Genomic DNA, 17,588 nt, shown 5'->3' with positions numbered 1-17,588 from the left:
TCTCCGGCGCCCCGGAAGCAGTCGCTGGGCGCTCGGTCCGCTCGCTCCGGAAGTGATCCCTGTGGAAAAGCGGAGGCGAGCGTCGGTGGGGGAGGGGGGGCAGCGCTTCCCCCTCAGGCGGGAGAGCGGAGCCGAACGAGCGAGCGAACGAGGGAGGGAAGGAGGAGGCGGCGGGGGAAGCCGGGATGGCGGGGCCCGCGGGCACGGGCTGACCGGAGGGCCCTGCCGTCCTCCTCCTCCTCCTCTTCCTCCTCTTCCGTCCCCCGCTGGAAACTGGCGGAGCTGGGCCGGGCCGGGGGCGCGGCGGGCCCCGCCGGCGGGATGATGCGCTCGCAGTGCCTGCTCGGCCTCCGGGCCTTCCTGGCCTTCGCCGCCAAGCTCTGGAGCTTCCTGCTCTACCTCCTGCGACGGCAGGCCCGCACCGTGAGTAGAGGGGCCGGCGAGGGCGCCTCTGAGGACGTGCAGAGTGCAGGGAGGGAGGGAAGGGAGGGGCTCTGCGTGGGGGAGGGAGGGAGGAGAGGTGGGGGTGGGGCCACCTGGAGGGTTTCTCTGTGAGCTTTTATATCATAATCATAAGTTTTATTATATATATGTATATGTATATATATATATATATATATATATATATATATATATATATATATATATATATATATATATATATATATATATATACACATACATGAAAAGAGGCAGCAAGTCCTCCTTCCCCCCCTCAACCTTTTATTTGAGGGGTCCTGCGTGGTTTTCTTGGGAGGCGTCTCATGACCCAACTAGGTAACATTATCAGGTATTAAGAGGAGGAGGAGGAACTGTGGGGTCCTGGGTGGTCTCTGAGCTGGGTGGTTTTCTTGCAGACGTCTCATGACCCGACTAGGGAACATCATACTAGCCCTGAGTCTTCGGAGAGGGGCGGCATATAAATTGAATTGATTATAAATTGAATTAATTAGAAGGGAGGAGGGTTTGTGAGAAGGACAGAGAGTGCAGGAGGGGAGGAAGAGGAGGACCTGGGGGGGGTCCTTGGTGGTCTCTGGGTGTGGTAGTTTTCCAGACGTCCCATGACCCAGCTAGGGAACCTCATCACTGCTGGAAGGAAGGGGCGGAGGAAGAAGAGGAGGACTGTGGGGTCCTTGGTGCTCTCGGAGCATGATTGGGTGTTTTTTTTATTTTTTTATTTTTGAGATGTCTCATGACCCGACTAGGTAACATTATCAGGTATTAGAGGACGACTGTGGGGTCCTGGGTGGTGTCTGAGCTTGGCTGTTTTCTTGCAGACGTTTCATAACCCAACTAGAGAACATCATCAGTGCTAGAAGGGAGGAGGGGGAGGGAGGAGGGGGAGGGAGGAAGAGGAGGACTGTGGGGTCCTTGGTGGTCTCTGGGCTTGGTAGTTTTCCTGGCAGACGTCTCATGACCCGACTAGGGAACCTCATCAGGGCTGGAAGGGAGGGAGAGAGAGAGGAGGAGGAAGGGGAAGAAACTTGGGCTCCTCTCTGAGCATGGGGTGGGGTGGGGGGGGTTGTTTTTATTTTTTGGAAACATTTCATGATCCAATTAGGGAGCATCTAGAAGGGAAAGAGGGGTTTGCATAGAAGGAGGAAGGCGAGGAGGAAAAGGGGGGTTAGAGGGTCCTGGGTGCTCTCTGGGCTTGGTAGTTTTTTTGGCAGACGTCTCATGACCCGACTAGGGAACATTATCAGTTCTAGAAGGGAGGGGGATTTGTGGAGTGCAGGAGGATGAGAAGAAGAAAGAGGTAGAGGAGGAAGAGGAAAAGGAGGAGGAGGAGGACTGTGGGGTCCTTGTTTCTCTCCAAGCTTAGTTGTTTTCTTGCAGATGTTTCGTGACCCAACTAGGGAACATCATCAGAGCTGGAAGGGAGGGAGACCTGCAAAGGGGTGGGGGGAGAGGGCTGTGGGGATATTCTCTGAGCTGGGGTGTTTTCTTGGAGACGTCTCATGACCCAGCTAAAGAACATCATCACTGCTAGAACGGTTTCCTCTTTGTTTATATCAAAGTTGGTTTGTCCTGTCAATGTTAGAAGTGGTTTTGGTGCTCCCTTAATTAGGCTGTTTTTCCTATTTGACTTGTTTCCTTGAATCGGTAGTTCTTTGATCACATGCTTGGTAGTTGCTCTGATAACTAATTCTGGGTTTCATCTCTGCTTATCACGGTGCTGATTACTGCTGAGCGCCTCCTAATTGAGGGGTAGGGTAGTACCTAATTCAGGAATTCCCACCAACACTGACAGGGAGCATATAAACAGCACACCTCCTTCCTTAGTGAGCACTGATGGCATTCCCTAGTTGGCTCATGAAACGTCTGCAAGAAAAGGCGGCAAGCTCCCCACAGTTCAACCCCAAACGTTCTCTTCTGTTGCAACCCCATGTTATATACACATCCTACCTCAATTTTGGATGCTTCTATTGACCTTCGGATATCAGATAAACTTGCAAGGGGTTCAGTTTGGATTCAGGCAGCAGACATAGGGCCTTAATAACAGGCAGGGTGTGGGGTAGATTCAAGGCAGAGGGAAATAAGAGATCCCATCCCCGAACCTCTGCCGTCCGATAAACTAAACCTGTCTTCTGAACGACAATGACATGCGTTCATGGTACCCTGTTTCCCCCCCCCCCAAAATAAGACCACCTCTGTTAATAAGCCCAATCAGCTTATTTTGAGCGCATGGCAATAAGGCCAAGCGTTTATTTCAGGGTTCAAAAAAAATATACGACAGGGTCTTATTTTCGGGGAAACACAATACTTCCTACAAAGAGTGGGTGTTGTGAGTTACATAGGAGTGAGACCATCGTGCGATGGGCTGGCTGATCTGATAAATCATGGTCTATGATCCCCTTTAAGGAATTCAGCGGCGGAAAGTGTAACCTGGTTTGTAAAGCGACATCCCCCCAAAAAACCCAGACGTAGCCATAAACGGGTTGTTTTGATTTCTGTAGACGCTGCAGTCTTAGTTTTAAGATACTATAGGTCCGTGATGGCGAACCTATGGCACGTGTAGCCATATCAATGGGCACGCCAGCTCAGCTCTGGCGTGCATGCATGTGCTGGCCAGCTGATTTTCAGGCCTTCTGGGCCCACCAGAAGTAGGGAAACAGGATATTTCCTGCCTCCGGAGGGCCTGGCGGGGAAGGCCTGTTTTTCTTTCTCACCTGTCCCCAGATTCTCTCTATGCATCTGGGGAGGGCGAAAACAGCCTTCCCCATCCCTTCGGAGGCCTGAAACAGCCCGTTTCCCAACTTCCAATTGGACAAGAAGTGACATTTTTTGCTGTCCCCAGCCTCCAGAGAGTCCTAGAGTGGCAGGGCGCATAGAGTTATGGGTGTGGGCACATGCGCGCGTGATCCTCCCCCACCCACCCCCTCCTGGCACGCGATGGCAAAAAGGTTAGCCATCCCTGCTATAGGTAGTATCTCCTAAGATTATTAGCTGCTTTCTCCCAGCATGGCTGAGGCTGAGGGGGAAGGGACGGCAAATCGTCTGGATGTGGTTAAAATTTGGCCCACCCCACCCCACCCCACCCCCAATGGAGAATTCAGCAGAGGACAAGAGCGTCTCTAGCAGGCCAGATTGGTGACACCCTCCGTTTGCAAGGACAGGTAGTCCTCGATTTACGACCACAACAGAGCCCAAAGTGTTTCTCTTGCTAAGGCGAGGCAGTTCAGTGAATTTTGACCTAGTTTACAACTTTTCCTGCCACGGTTGTTGAGTTGAATTCCCAGCAGTTAAGTTAGCAACACACGGTTGTTAAGCGAATCCGGCTTCAAAATAGTCCCTTTTTTCAGTGCCATTATAACTTTGAATGGTCGCTAATCGAACGGTTATAAGTCGGGGACTAACTACAACATTTCTCCATTCTTCCTCGGAGAGTTGAAACTAGCTGGGCTCGAGTTTTACGTCTCTTGGTTGCCACTGGAAAGTAAAAAGGGAACTTTTAAAGCCGGTGACAGAGAAAGAAAGGAAGAGCACGGAGCTGTGTTAAGACAATGCGGGTAGTCCTTGACTTGCGACCGCAACGGAGCCCGGCGTTTCTGTGGCTAAGCAAGACAGTTAAGGGAGTTTTGCCCCGTTTTACGACTTTTTGTGCCACAGTTCTTAAGTGAATCACGACAGCTGTTCAGTGAGTCACCCGGTTGTTTTAAGTGAATTTGGCTGCCCCATTGATGTCGCTTGTCAGAAGGTCACAAAAAGGGATCACATGCCCCCCTTCCCCCCGTGGGACACTGTACTGCGACCGTCGTAAATAGCCAAGCACCCGAATTTTGATCACCCGACTGCGGAGATGCTGCCATGGTCCGAAGTGTGAAAAACGGACCAAAGTCACTTTTTCCACAGCCGTTGTAAGTTCAAACGGTCACTAAATGAACTGTCGTAAGTCGAGGACTACCTGTATATGAATCTTGCCTGTTAAGCTCGATATTTGTTGTGAATTGCGTGCCATCAATTCATGTCTGTTCTCTATTTTTGTTGTGGCCCGTAGCTGGGGCAGAACAATTTTGTGGTATTCCTTAAGTCACAAGTTTGTCTGATTTTCTCTCTCTCTCTCTCTCTCTCTCTCTCTCTCTCTCTCTCTCTCTCTCTCTGTGTGTGTGTGTGTGTGTGTGTGTGTGTCTCTCTCGTTCTCTGTCTCTCTCCTCTCGTTCTCTCTCTGTTTCTCTCTCATTCTCTGTCTCTCGTTCTGTGTGTGTGTTTGTGTCTCTGTCTCTCTCGTTCTGTCTCTGTCTACTCTCATTCTCTCTCTCTGTTTCTCTCTCATTCTGTCTCTCTGTGTTTGTGTCTCTGTCTCTCTCGTTCTCTGTCTCTCTCTGTCTCTCTCTGTTTCTCTCTCATTCTCTGTGTGTGTCTGTGTGTGTATGTGTGTTTGTGTCTCTGCTTCTCTTCTCTCGTTCTCTCTGTTTCTCTCTCATTCTCTGTCTCTCGTTCTGTGTGTGTGTTTGTGTCTCTGTCTCTCTCTCGTTCTCTGTCTCTTTCTCCTCTCGTTCTCTCTGTTTCTCTCTCATTCTCTGTGTGTGTGTGTGTTTGTGTGTGTCTCTCTCTCCTCTCGTTCTCTCTGTCTCTCTCTCTCTCTCTCTCTCTGTGTGTGTTTGTGTCTCTGTCTCCTCTCTCGTTCTCTGTCTCTCTGTCTCTCGTTCTCTCTCTGTTTCTCATTCTCTGTCTCTCTCGTTCTGTGTGTGTGTGTCTCTGTCTCTTTCTCTGTCTCTCTCTCTCCTCTCGTTCTCTGTTTCTCTCTGTCTCCCTCTCTTTCTCTCTCTCTCTCTGTCTCTGTCTCTGTCTCTCGTTCTTTGTGTGTGTCTCTCTCTCTGTCTCTGTGTGTCTGTCTCTCTCTCTGTTTCTCTCTCCCTCTCTGTCCGTCTTTCTCTGTCTCTGCTCTCTCTCTCTCTCTCTGTCTCACCTTATAAAGCAATCAATCATTAACCAATTACGTTGGATAATGAATGTGCTTTCTGGCTTCTGTCCTCCCAAACTTTTGGAGATGGGTTTTCCCATTTTCTGGCTTACAGGATCTCAAATTAGAGGAGACAAATTGGAACCCAAATTAGAAAGGGAGGAAAAAAAAATAAAATAAACCTCAGAGGTTTTGAAGACGAGACCGCTGTGTGTCTGAAATGGCATAGGGCTTCCTGCCGGAGCAGGGGGTTGGACTAGAAGACCTCCAAGGCCCCTTCTTCCAACTCTGGTTTTTTTCTGCTAAATAAAGCCAAGGCCAGCTGGGACTCAGCCCCTATGCCATGTTTCCCACCCCCCCTTTTTTTTTTCCCCTTATTTTTTCAGTGCTTCCGTATTTTAATGTCACTTTAGAAGTGATGGGTGTGGGAGGACGGAGGACGGGGAGGTTGGCAAAAGGAAGGAACCCAGCCGAAGGAATTGAAAGCGAAAGGCAGGATGTCTGCTGACCTCAGAGATGAACGAGGATGCTCTCTCTCTCTCTCTCTCTCTTTGTGTGTGTTTGTGTAGCTGCTGAGGACTTCAGTGTCACACCGGAAGCTTGCTCGCTCGCCCTTGAGTTGGGTTTCCTCTGTTTTGCGGGGGTGGGGAAGGATGGCCCCCTTTATGACTTGGGGACTTCAACTCCCAGAATTCCTCAGCGGGCATATATGCGACCACCATCGTCCCCCCATTTTGCTCTCTCGTGCCAAGTGAAATCCTTCCATTGATTTGCCTTCTGTCACCCTGTTTGGGTAGCTGTTCAGATGTAATATAGGAGCCATTGGGCCGGGAGGGGCCTTTGGGGGGGGTCATCTAGTCCAACCCCCTTGCTCGAGCTATACCACTCCAGAAAAATGGTGGTCCAATCTCTTCTTCAAAGCCTCCAGTGTTGGAACAGACACAACTTCCGGTGGCAAGGAGTTCCACTGATTAATCGCTCTCACCATTAGGAAATTTCTCCTTAGTTTTAGGTTGCTTCTCTCCTTGACTAGTTTCCACCTGTTGCTCCTCTTGTCCTGCCCTCCGGTGCTTTGGAGAACAGGTAGATCCCACCACCCCCTCTTCTCTGTGGCAGCCCCTCAAATATTAGGACACTGCTGTCCTGTCGCCCCTAGTCCTTCTCTTTGTTAGACGGCAGAGCCGAAAGAGACTTTGGAGGTCTTTTAGTCCAACCCCTTGCTCAAGCAGGAGTCCCTAGACTATTCCACACCGTCTCTTTTCCAGGGATGAAGCACCCACAACTCCTGGAGACAAGAATGCAGAGAAGAGCAACAAGAACGATTAGGGGGGTGAAGGATAAAACACGCGAAGAACGGTTGCAGGAATTGGGTTCGTCTGCTTCGATGAAAAGGAGGACTGGGGGGTGGCATGATAGCATCTTCCCATATTTGAGGGGCTGCCCCAAAGAAGAGGGAGTCAAGCTATTCTCCAAAGCGCCCGACAAGAGGCAACGGGTGGAAACTAATCAAGGAGAGAAGCAACCTGGAATTCAGGAGGAATTTCCCAACATTGAGGACAATCAATCAGTGGAACTCCTTGCCACCAGAAGTTGTGGCTGCTTCATCAGTGGAAGTTTTCAAGCAGAGATTGGACAGCCTGGAATGCTGTAGGGTCTCATGAACGAAGGCGAATAGACGTGTCCCAGGATAACGTGGCAGGCCGAGTCGATCACCAAGACCGGAAGTTTTGACTTCCGAGCTTTCGGATTCGTGCTGGAGCCCATCTTCAGGGAGCTTCCCTCTAGCAGAGTTTGTGCGCTGTTCTGTGTGTGGCACCATAGGGTATATAGGGTTGTCCTGCTCGAACATATCTGTGTGTATGTATGGGGTGTGTGTGTGTGTCTCCTGCTCAAATGGGTTAGACTAGATGACTTCCAAGACCCCTTCCAACTCTGTTATTCCGTGATAATCCAGATGAGTAGCCTCACTGGACGTTTTCGTCTCACTCTGCTCCCAGCGGGCATTGTTGGAGCAATCCTAACAAACAATTAACCCGTGGAACAGCTTGCCACCAGAAGTTGTGGGTGCTTCCCCACTTGGAGATTTTTACAGGGCTGGACTAGAAGACCTCCAAGGCCCCTCCCAGCTCTGTTCTATTCTACATTTAACCTGCGTAATGGAACTTTTGTCCCTTTGCACACGCATGTGCAAAGTAAGTAAGACGCCTAAACAATGGTTCCATTTTCTCTGGAATCCTACTTCCTCCTTTCTCATGCCCCAAAATGGTCAAAGCTGCTATTTATGTGTCCTGGCAAAAAAGTGGCCACAACAAAATCTCTCCGCCTGTCGCTTGGAGGGGAGCTTTGACTGCCACGCTCCGCCTGGCATCGCCAGAGCATTGAGCTCTTCTTCCCTCGCGCTTGGTGCGCCTAGGGTCTTTCTCTGAAGGGGTGGGGGGCTTCGGCGTCTCAGGGTCGGCCATGGAGCCGAGACACAAAGACCACAAAAATCCCCCCCCCGGAGATACGGAGGATCCCGGATCTTCGCACCTTCCGTCGCGTGCTTAAAACGTTTTTATTTCATCAAGCTGGCCTGGCCTAAATCATCTCCTTTTTTTAAATTTAAATTTTAAATACAAAATTTTAATCTGTTTAATTATGGGGTATTTTAAAATTCAGCCTAAATTATTTAATTCGTTTTAATCTTATTTTAAATTTTGTATCTCTGTGTTTTATATTCTGGCTGTTCACCGCCCTGAGTCCTTCGGGAGAAGGGCGGTATAGAAATTTAATAAAATAAAATAAAATAAATAAATAAAATAAAAGCCACGGAGAATTGTGAATTGTTCTCCAACCGTGGCCACTTTTAAGACTTGGTGGACTTCGACTCCCAGAATCCCCTCCAGCCGCGCAGAATTCAGCACCGTAAGGGACCCCGGAGAAATTTGGCTAGACTCCCTTTAATTGATGGGATTATTTTCTTCGTTAGTAGATAGCGGGAATGTGGCTGATGTAATATATCTTGACATCGGCGAAGTGGGGAAAAAAAGCGGTGTCCTTAGCCCCCGCTGTCGCCTTCACAAGTGTGGCTAGGATGGTGATCAAAGGGGGAAAAACTCATGCCTTGCTTAACGGAGGTTTTGGCCGAGTTGTGGTCATACGTCGAGAACGACCTGTTCTTTTCCTGCCTTCCTTGCTTAATGTTCCCAGCATTACCCGTGTATAACAACCCAATTTTTTTTTTTAAAAAACCCCAGCATTTGAGAGCCAAGGAAATGCAGTGGGGAGAGGGTAGTTTTTCTCCTGTGTGTGTGTGGGGGGGGGCGCAGAGTCATTGTATCCCCCCCCTCCCGAGGATTACAGAACAGAATAACAGTTGGAAGGGATATCAGAGATCAGCTAGTCCAACCCCCAACTCAAAAGAGGAGACTGTATAATCCAGACAAGTGGCTGTCCAGTCTCTTTTTTAAAATCCTCCAGGGATGGAGGTCCCACAATTTCTGGAGACAACAGAATAACGGAGTCGGAAGGGACCCTAGAGGTCATGTAGTCCAACCCCCAGCTCAACATTTCAGGCAGGCAGACAACCAACCAACCAACCGCTTCTTAAAAACGTCCAGTTTTATTTTCTTCTGGTTTGACTTCTATTTGTTTTCTCCTCTAATTTGAGTTCAAGTATGGGGAGTGGGGGGGGGGAATGTAAATAGGATAGGAAGGTCCCCCCCCCTCTCCACTCATTGGCATCCTTTACTCCTAGGTGGGTTATTCCACAGGGCAAGGGTCTCCATGGTGGCATCCCCCACATCCCACCACCCTCTGGAAGGGGCCGGTTGGGGGGCATCGCCCTCCTTCCTCCACTCCAAAAAACTCCTGGTCTTTCTTTCTTTCTTTCTTTCTTTCTTTCTTTCTTTCTTTCTTTCTTTCTTTCTTTCTTTCTTTCTTTTCTTTCTTTCCTTTTCTTCCTTCCTTCCATTTCCTTTCATTCCTTTTCTTTCTTCCTTTCCTTTCCTTTCCCTTCCTTCCTTCCTTCCATTTCCTCTTTCTTTCTTTCTTTCTTTCCTTTTCTTCCTTCCTTCCTTTCCTTTCCTTTCTTCCCTCCCTCCCTCCTTCTTTCTTTCTTTCTTTCTTTCTTTCTTTCTTTCTTTCTTTCTTTCTTCTTCTCTTGCCTTTCCTTTTCCTTTCTTTTCTTTCCTTCTTTCTTCTTTCTTTCTTTCTTTCTTTCCTTTCTTCTTTCTTCCTTTCTTCTTCCTTCCTTCCTTCCTTTCATTCTTCTTCTTGTTCCTTTCTTTCTTCCTTTCCTGCCTTTTCCTTCCTTCCTTCCTCCTTCTTTCTTCTTTCTTCTTTCTTATCTTTCTTTCTTTCTTTCTTTCCTTTCCTTTCCTTTCCTTTCCTTTCCTTTCCTTTTCTTTCCCTTCCTTCCTTCCTTCTTTCTTTCTTTCTTTCTTTTCTTTCTTTCTTTCTTTCTTTCCTTTTCTTCCTTCCTTCCTTCCTTCCTTTCCTTTCATTCCTTTCTTTCTTTCCTTTTCTTTCTTCCTTTCTTTTCCTTCCTTCCTTCCTCTTTCTTTCTTTCTTTCTTTCTTTCTTTCTTTCCTTCCTTCCTTCCTTCCTTCCTTCCTTCCTTCCTTCCTTCCTTCCCTTTCCTCTTTCTTTCTTTCTTTCTTTCTTTCCTTTTCTTCCTTCCTTCCTTTCCTTTCCTCCCTCCCTCTTTCTTTCTTTCTTTCTTTCTTTCTTTCTTTCTTTCTTTCTTTCTTTCTTTCTTTCCTTCCTTTTCTTCCCTTCCTTTCCTTTCCTTCCTTCCTTTCTTTTCTTTCTTTCCTTTCCCTTCCTTCCTCTTTCTTTCTTTCTTTCTTTCTTTCTTTCTTTCTTTCTTTCTTTCTTTCTTTTTTCTTTCTTTCTTTCTTTCTCTCTCTCTCCCCCCTCACTCTCACCCATCCTTCCTTCCTTCCTTCCTTCCTTCCTTCCTTCCTTCCTTCCTTCCTTCCTTCCTTTTCTTCCTTCCTTCCATTTCTTCCTCTTTCTTTCTTTCTTTCTTTCTTTCTTTCTTTCTTTCTTTCTTTCTTTCTTTCTTTCTTTCTTTCTTTCTTTCTTTCTTTCTTTCTTTCTTTCTTTCTTTCTTTCTTTCTTTCTCAAGTACAGGCACCTTTTTGTCAAGTCATCCACCCCCCGAACGGGAAGGACTGGAGGAGGTCTTGCTGTCCAGCCCCAACCCCCCCGCCCCCAATCCTCTCTTCCCCTTGGCCTTCTCCGCTCTTCCCCTTCTGCTGGGCTGGGAGAGCTGGAGACCCTGGCCGGCTTCCCAACCGCAGGAAGCTAATTTTGGAAGAAGAGCTGGTGGGGTGGGAGGGGGCCAGCCGGAGGCACCGGGGTCTGGAGGGCCCTGAAGCGAGTGGACGGGGGGGGGCGGAGGAGGCTGTTGGCACGCACAAACGTGTGTGTGTGTGTGTGTGTGTGTGTGTGTGTGTGTGTGTGTGTGTGACAGAAGCAGAGAGGAGAGAGCTGGGTGGGTGCCCGTCCTGGTGCCCTTGGGAAGGAGGAGCTGAGCCTTTGGCCAACGAGCAGCTGGTGGGGAGAGGCAAAAATAGACTTGGCAGAGCTTCTAAATGTTAAGGTGCCCCCTTGGCCCTGTTGCTGCCACCGGTGATGGATGGCCTGCCAAGGTGGCATGAGGTCCTTGTGGGTGGATCCTTCCGTCCTCCCTCTCTTCCTTCCTTCTTTCCTTCCTTCCTTCCTTCCTTCCTTCCTTCTCTTTCTCATCTTTCTCCTTCCCATCCTTCTCTCTTTCCTTCCTTCCTTCCCTTCTCTTTCCTTCCTTCCTTCCCATTTTCCTTCCTTCCTCTCTCTCTCTTTCCTTCCTTCCTTCCTTCCTCTCTCTCTCCCTTTTTCCTTCCTTCCTTCCTTCCTCTTTCCTTCCTTCCTTCCTTCCTTCCTTTCCTCCCTCTCTTCTCATTTCCCTCCCTCTTTCCTTCCTTTTCTCTATTTCCTTCCTTCCTTCCTTCCTTCCTTCCTTCCTTCCTTCCTTCCTTCCTTCCTTCCTTCCTTCCTTCCCACCCTTCCTTCCCATACTTCTCTTTCCCCTCTTCCTTCCACCGTGTGACCCAACCGTGGCCCTCCCCTTTGCCCCTTAAAGGTAACTCTTACCTGTCGCTTCCTCTCCTGCGTGTGTCAGTAAAGCAAGGAAGCCTCCGTGGCCATTCCGGAAACCACACCACGTGGGAGTCCCGGCCTCGTGGCACTTTAACCGCAATCCTTGCAAATCGGGGTTTGCCCGATCCTGGCCTGCCTTCCTCCGTGGAGCCGGCCGCCCTGCGCCTGGGGGGGGGGTGGGGGTCCCCTCGGCCTCTCAGCCGCTCGGATGCCAAGCCTCCTTCACAGTCGCAGCCCTGCTGATGTGGTTGTCGTGTCTCCTTCCGGCAGGTGATCCAGTATCAGACGGTGCGGTACGATATCCTCCCTCTTTCCCGGGTTTCGCGAGAACGGCTGAGTAAGTATGTTCTGCCCCCTCGGGGGTCCACTGGGGGGGGGCTGGAAGGGGCTTGGGGGTTTTCTTGGGGGATCCTGGGCCTTTCCTCCCTTTCCTCCTATTATGATTTATTGATACGGCTGCCCACCTCACCCCCAGGTGGGCAGCTTCCAAACTTTTTTTTTTTTTTTTTTTTTAAAAGACACCCCATGCAGGCAATTCATTTAGTGTCCGTTCTAAGTTACGACGGCACTGAAAACTAGCGACTTACGACCGTTTTTCACACTTGCGACCTTTGCAGCTTCCCCCCCTCCCCAGTCACTTGATCAAAATTGAGGCGCTTGCCAACTGACTCGTATTTACAACGGCCGCAGCAGCCACATAAGTCACGTGGTCAGAGTTTCAGACGCTTGGCAATTGTCTCCTATTTACGACGGTGGCAGTGATCTGGGGTGGGCGGGGCCACATCATCCCCTTTTGCGACCTTCCGATGAGCCAAGTCGATGGGGGAAAGCCAGATTCGCTTAAGAACTACGTAACTCGCTTAACGACGGCAGGGATTTCCTTCACGACCGAAAGGTCGTTCAACGGGGCGATACTCCCTTAGCAACTGTCACGCTTAGCGGCGGAGCCTTTGAGCTCGATTGCGGCCATATGTCGAGGACTACCTGTAGCCTTGGGGGAGGGGGACGGGTGTCCTTTCTCCCTGTAAGGGTCTCTTCCCCCAAACAGAGGAGTAGGGAAGATACGGCAGGCAGTCCTCGACTTACGACAGTTCATTTAGTGACAGTTCAAAGTTGCAACGGCACTGCAAAATGTGACTTTTTCACACTTAGCGACCACTGCAGCCGCCCCGTGGTTAAGTGAGTTACATTCGGATGCTTGGCAACCGACTCCTATTTTATGACGGTCACGCGATCCCCTTTTGCGACCGTCTGACGAGCACAGTCCATGGGGGGTGGGGGGGAAGCCGGATTCACTTCACGGCGGTGTGACTAACTTCACAGCCGCGGCGATTCCCTTAACGGCCCTGGCGAGAACGGTCGTAAAACAGGGCAAAGGTCGCTTAACAAACGTCCTGCTTTAGCCACCGAAATTTCGGTTGTAAGCCGAGGACTCCCTGCGCTAAAAAAGCCATTAAGAAAAAGACCCCCGCCCCCCCTTTTTTCCCTCCCTCTCTCCGGCAGATCAGGTGAAGAGGAAGATTCTTGTCCTGGACCTGGACGAGACCCTCATCCACTCCCATCACGACGGGGTCCTCAGGCCCACCGTACGGCCGGGAACCCCCCCTGACTTCATCTTGAAGGTAAGCCTCTTCTGGAAGGGGGGGGGATAGAGACGACGGGGCCGCCGGGGTCACGAGAGCTAGGTCTCTCTGCGGGAAAAGCGTGGAGGGGTCCCCGACAGGCTCCCGACCTAGAGACCTGCCTGTCACCTGGACTGACCAGCCAAAGGCCTCCCTCGGACGATGCTGGGGTCCGGCTGCTCCATCCACTTTTGAGGAGGGGTTTGGGATGCGGGGGGCAGGGGGTGGGCACTGAATCGGGGAGGGCCCAGGAATTTGCCCTGACTTTAAAAAATGCCTCCAGTTCTGAGGAGTCTGTCTAATTAACTGTCTATAAATCATCTATCTATCAGTTGTCTGATCATCTATCGTCTATGTCGATTTCTATATCTATTGGTCTATCTATCATCTATATCTATATATACCTAATACCTATCTATCTATGCCTGCCTGCCTGCCTACCCATCACCAACCATCCATGATCTATATATCTCTATTGACTGTTTCATCATCTGTCAAATATGTCTATATATATCTATCCTATCATCTATGTATCTATCAATCATCTATCTATCTATCTATCTATCTATCTATCTATCTATCTATCTGTCTATCATCTAGCTATCTAGCTATCTATCCTATCATCTATGTATCAATCATCTAGCTATCTATCTCTATCATCTATCTATCATCTATCTATCAATCATCTATCTATCTATCTATCTGTCTATCATCTAGCTATCTAGCTATCTATCCTATCATCTATGTATCAATCATCTAGCTATCTATCTATCTCTATCATCTATCTATCTATCATCTATCTATCAATCATCTATCTTATCTATCATCTAGCTATCTATCCTATCATCTATGTATCAATCATCTATCTATATCTATCATCTATGTATCTATCAATCATCTATGTATCTATCAATCATCTAGCTATCTAGCTATATGTCTGTCATCTATATCATTTATGTATCTAGCTATCTCACTTATCTATTATTTATGTATCTATGTATCTTATCAATCATCTAGCTATCTAGCTGTATGTCTGTCATTATCATTTATCTATCTATCTATCTATCTATCTATCTATCATCTAGTTATTTAGCTACCGTATTTTTCAGAATATAAGACGCACCTTCCCCCCCCCCCCAAAAAAAGAGGGTGAAAATTTGGGTGCGTCTTATACTCCGAATGTAGCCCCGCCCAGCCTCACAAAGGGAGATTTCAGTGGCTGAAAGAAGCTTCAGAAAAGAAGCCCCCAAACAGAGCTTCAGAGGCTTTTTTTCTGAAGCTCTGTTTCGGAGGCTTTCAGAGGCAGGAAAAGAAAGCAAGGCACAGAGCTCACAACCAAGGAACCTGTTGCTAAAATTCACCACTGGGAACAGCTGATTGGGGGTATTCTGGGAGGCAGATCCACCCACCAATCAGCTTTTTTTTTTTATTTTCCTCTCCAAAAACGAAGGTGCGTCTTATACTCCAAAAAATACGGTATATGTCTGTCTGTCATCTCTATCTATCTATTGTATCTATCTATCATCCATCATCTATCTTTCTATATGTCTGTCTGTCTATCATGTACTTATCATCTATCATCTATCATTTTTATACGTCTTATCTATCATCTATCCATATTCATCCTCTCTCTCTCATCCACCCACCCATCCGTGAATTGCCCAGGGACTCTAGGAGTTGTACGATAAAATATTAAAAGCATCAAAGGAGTCTTACTAAATTTAAAAGAGGGAAGGGATGCGAAAAATGGATTAAAAAGGCAGAAGGCATCTGGGGGAAGTCTTCCACAGGGTGGGGGGGGCAATGGCAGGGAGGGCTCTCTTCCTGTACCCCACCCCACCCGCAAGCTGGAATTCTTTGGTTGACGGGGCCACAAGAGCCCTGAGGAGGCTCGAGGTGGACTCAGCCTTCCGTCCTTCCGAGGTCGGTAAAACGAGGACCCAGATTGTTTGGGGGCCAGAGGCTGACTCTAAACCAGGATTCTTCCGACCTTGGCAACTTTTAAGACTTGTGGACTTCAACTCCCAGAGTTCCCCATTCAATCATGCCTGTTTTTTTCCCCATCCTACTCTAGGGAGTAGAGAGATTGCAGAGAAAGGGATTACAAAAGAGTCATAGTTGAAGTCTAGTGAAGCTGGCTGAGGAATTCTGGGAGTTGAAGTCCACAAGTCTTGAAAGTGGCCCTTGCTCTAAACCACTTAGAGAGGGGCTGTGAAGCACCGTGCCTACCAGGTGGGGCGGGCGGATGTCATGGGGCCCCTCAGTAGTTTGGTTCTGGGAAATGGGCATAATCGGTTGCACGATTTCCTGATTTATTTTTTTTCTTTTTTGGGTCAGTGTTGGTTGTCCGTGCACTTTGTGGCTCTTCGGCTGTTCCTTTTTGTTTTATTTTATTTTAATGACCCTTCTAATGACCGTTCCTTTCCTTTCAGGTTGTCATAGATAAGCATCCGGTCCGTTTTTTTGTACATAAGAGGCCGCACGTGGATTTTTTTCTAGAAGTGGTAAGCACGCAGTGTTTGTGTGTGTGTCTCCAAACGTGGCCCCTTTAAGACTTGAGGAATTCTGGGAGTTGAAGTCCCCCCCATTTTAAAGTTACCCTCCCCTGGCCTTGGGAGCCTCTGGGAATGAATCTCTGTAAGAAAAGCCTTCTCACCTTTTTGCCTCTTCCTCCTCTTACCCCTTCCTCCTCTTCCTCGCCCCTCCTCCTCATCTTCCCCTCTTCCTCCTCCCCCCTCCCTCTTCTTCCCCTTCCTCCTCTTCCCCCTTCCTCCCCCCCTCCTCTTCTTCCTCCCTTTTCTCCCCCTCCTCTTCCTCCTCTTTTCTTCCCTCCTCCTCTCCTCCTTCCTCCCCCCCCTCCTCTTCTTCCTCCCTTTTCTCCCCCTCTTCCTCCTCCTCCTCCTCTTTTTCTTCCCTCTCCTCCTCCCCTCCTTCCTCCCCCCCTCCCTCTTCTTCCTCCCTGTTCTCCCCCCTCCTCTTCCTCCTCCTCTTCCTCTTTTTCTTCCCTCTCCTCCCCTCCTTCCTCCCCCCTCCTCTTCTTCCTCCTTTTTCTTCCCCCCTCTTTCTCCTCTTCTTCCTCCTCCTCCTTTTTCTTCACCCTCCTCTTCCCCCTCCTCCTCCCCTCCTTCCTCCTCCCCCTCCTCTTCTTCCTCCTTTTTCTCCCCCTCTTTCTCCTCTTCTTCCTCCTCCTCCTCTTTTTCTTCACCCTCCTCTTCCCCCTCCTCCTCCTCCTCTTCCCCCTCTTCCTCTTCGCCCCTCCTCATCATCTTCCCCTCTTCCTCCTCCCCCTCCTCTTCTTCCCCTTCCTCTCTTCCCCCTTCCTCCCCCCCCTCTCTTCCTCCCTTTTCTCCCCCTCCTCTTCCTCCTCCTCTTACCTCCTCCTCTTTTTCTTCCCTCTCCTCCTCCCCTCCTCCCCCCCTTCCTCTTCTTCCTCCTTTTTCTCCCCCTCCTCCTCTGTCTCCCCCCCTCCTCCCCCCCTCCCTCCCTCCCACAGGTGAGCCAGTGGTACGAGCTCGTGGTCTTCACAGCCAGCATGGAAATCTATGGCTCGGCTGTAGCCGACAAGCTAGATAATAACAGGAGCATCCTCAGGCGGAGATACTACAGGCAGGTGAGTGGCCACCTGGAGCCCAAAGGCGCTCTCCCCCCCCTCCCTCCCGGGCTCCTGAGCTGCCCTCCTTCCCGCTCGGCGTGCGCCCCGTGGCCTTTGGAGGGGGCTGACGTGCTCCTCCCTCTCTCTCTTTTTCTTCCCCAGCACTGCACTTTGGAGCTGGGCAGTTACATCAAAGACCTTTCGGTGGTCCACAATGACCTGTCCAGCATTGTCATCTTGGACAACTCCCCAGGAGCTTACAGGAGCCATCCAGGCAAGACCCCTGGAGGGTTTTTTTATAAAAAATGTTTTTAAATTCAGTTTTGTGGGGTCTCCAGTGTTCTCTGAGCTGGGCGGTTTCTTTGCAAACATTTCACGACCCAACTAGAGAACATCATCAGGGTGTGGGACTTGCAGAGTGGAGGGAGAAGAGAAGGGGTGAGGAGGAGGAGGAAGATTGTGGGGGTCCTTGGTGCTCTCTGAGCTGGGTAGTTTCCTGTAACTGTTGGGGAGAGGAGGAAGAAGAGAAGGGGAGGAGGGATTGTAGGGTCCTTCGTGTCCTCAAAGCTGGGTGCTTTCTTGCAGACATTTCATGGCCCATCTAGGGAACATCATCAGTGTTGGAAGGGAGTGGGGTTTGCGGAGGGGACGGAGCGGATTTGCACTTTTGGCTGCAAGGGAAAACCTGATCTGCAAGTCATTTCCTCTTGCACCCGTTACGAGAAGCATCTCGAGTTCGACACGGCCCTCATGGCCTTCGTTGAAATGGGGCGGCATGAAACTTGCAAGATTGTGGGCAAAACGAGAAGCTGGATGAAAGCGGAAGCTTTCCGGCTTCCCAAGCCGA

At 49.4% G+C, this 17,588-nt stretch overlaps 1 protein-coding gene across 1 annotated transcript; it reads left to right on the top strand.

Moving 5' to 3' along the window:
- Window positions 1–151: 151 nt before the first annotated feature.
- CTDNEP1 (CTD nuclear envelope phosphatase 1) lies at window positions 152–17,015 on the top strand (the record flags this gene model as incomplete). The annotated part of the gene is made up of 6 exons (XM_070956594.1): window positions 152–423; window positions 11,798–11,864; window positions 13,031–13,149; window positions 15,582–15,653; window positions 16,643–16,759; window positions 16,904–17,015. Coding segments are annotated over exons 1-6 (589 nt in total), but the record flags the coding sequence as incomplete, so codon positions are not given.
- Window positions 17,016–17,588: the final 573 nt, after the last annotated feature.

This window comes from Pituophis catenifer, unplaced genomic scaffold (assembly GCF_029215685.1).
Source record: "Pituophis catenifer annectens isolate HBS135680 unplaced genomic scaffold, rPitCat1.0.hap2 SCAF_102, whole genome shotgun sequence".
NCBI lineage: Eukaryota > Metazoa > Chordata > Lepidosauria > Squamata > Colubridae > Pituophis > Pituophis catenifer.
This window is presented reverse-complemented; position numbering and strand designations above follow the sequence as displayed.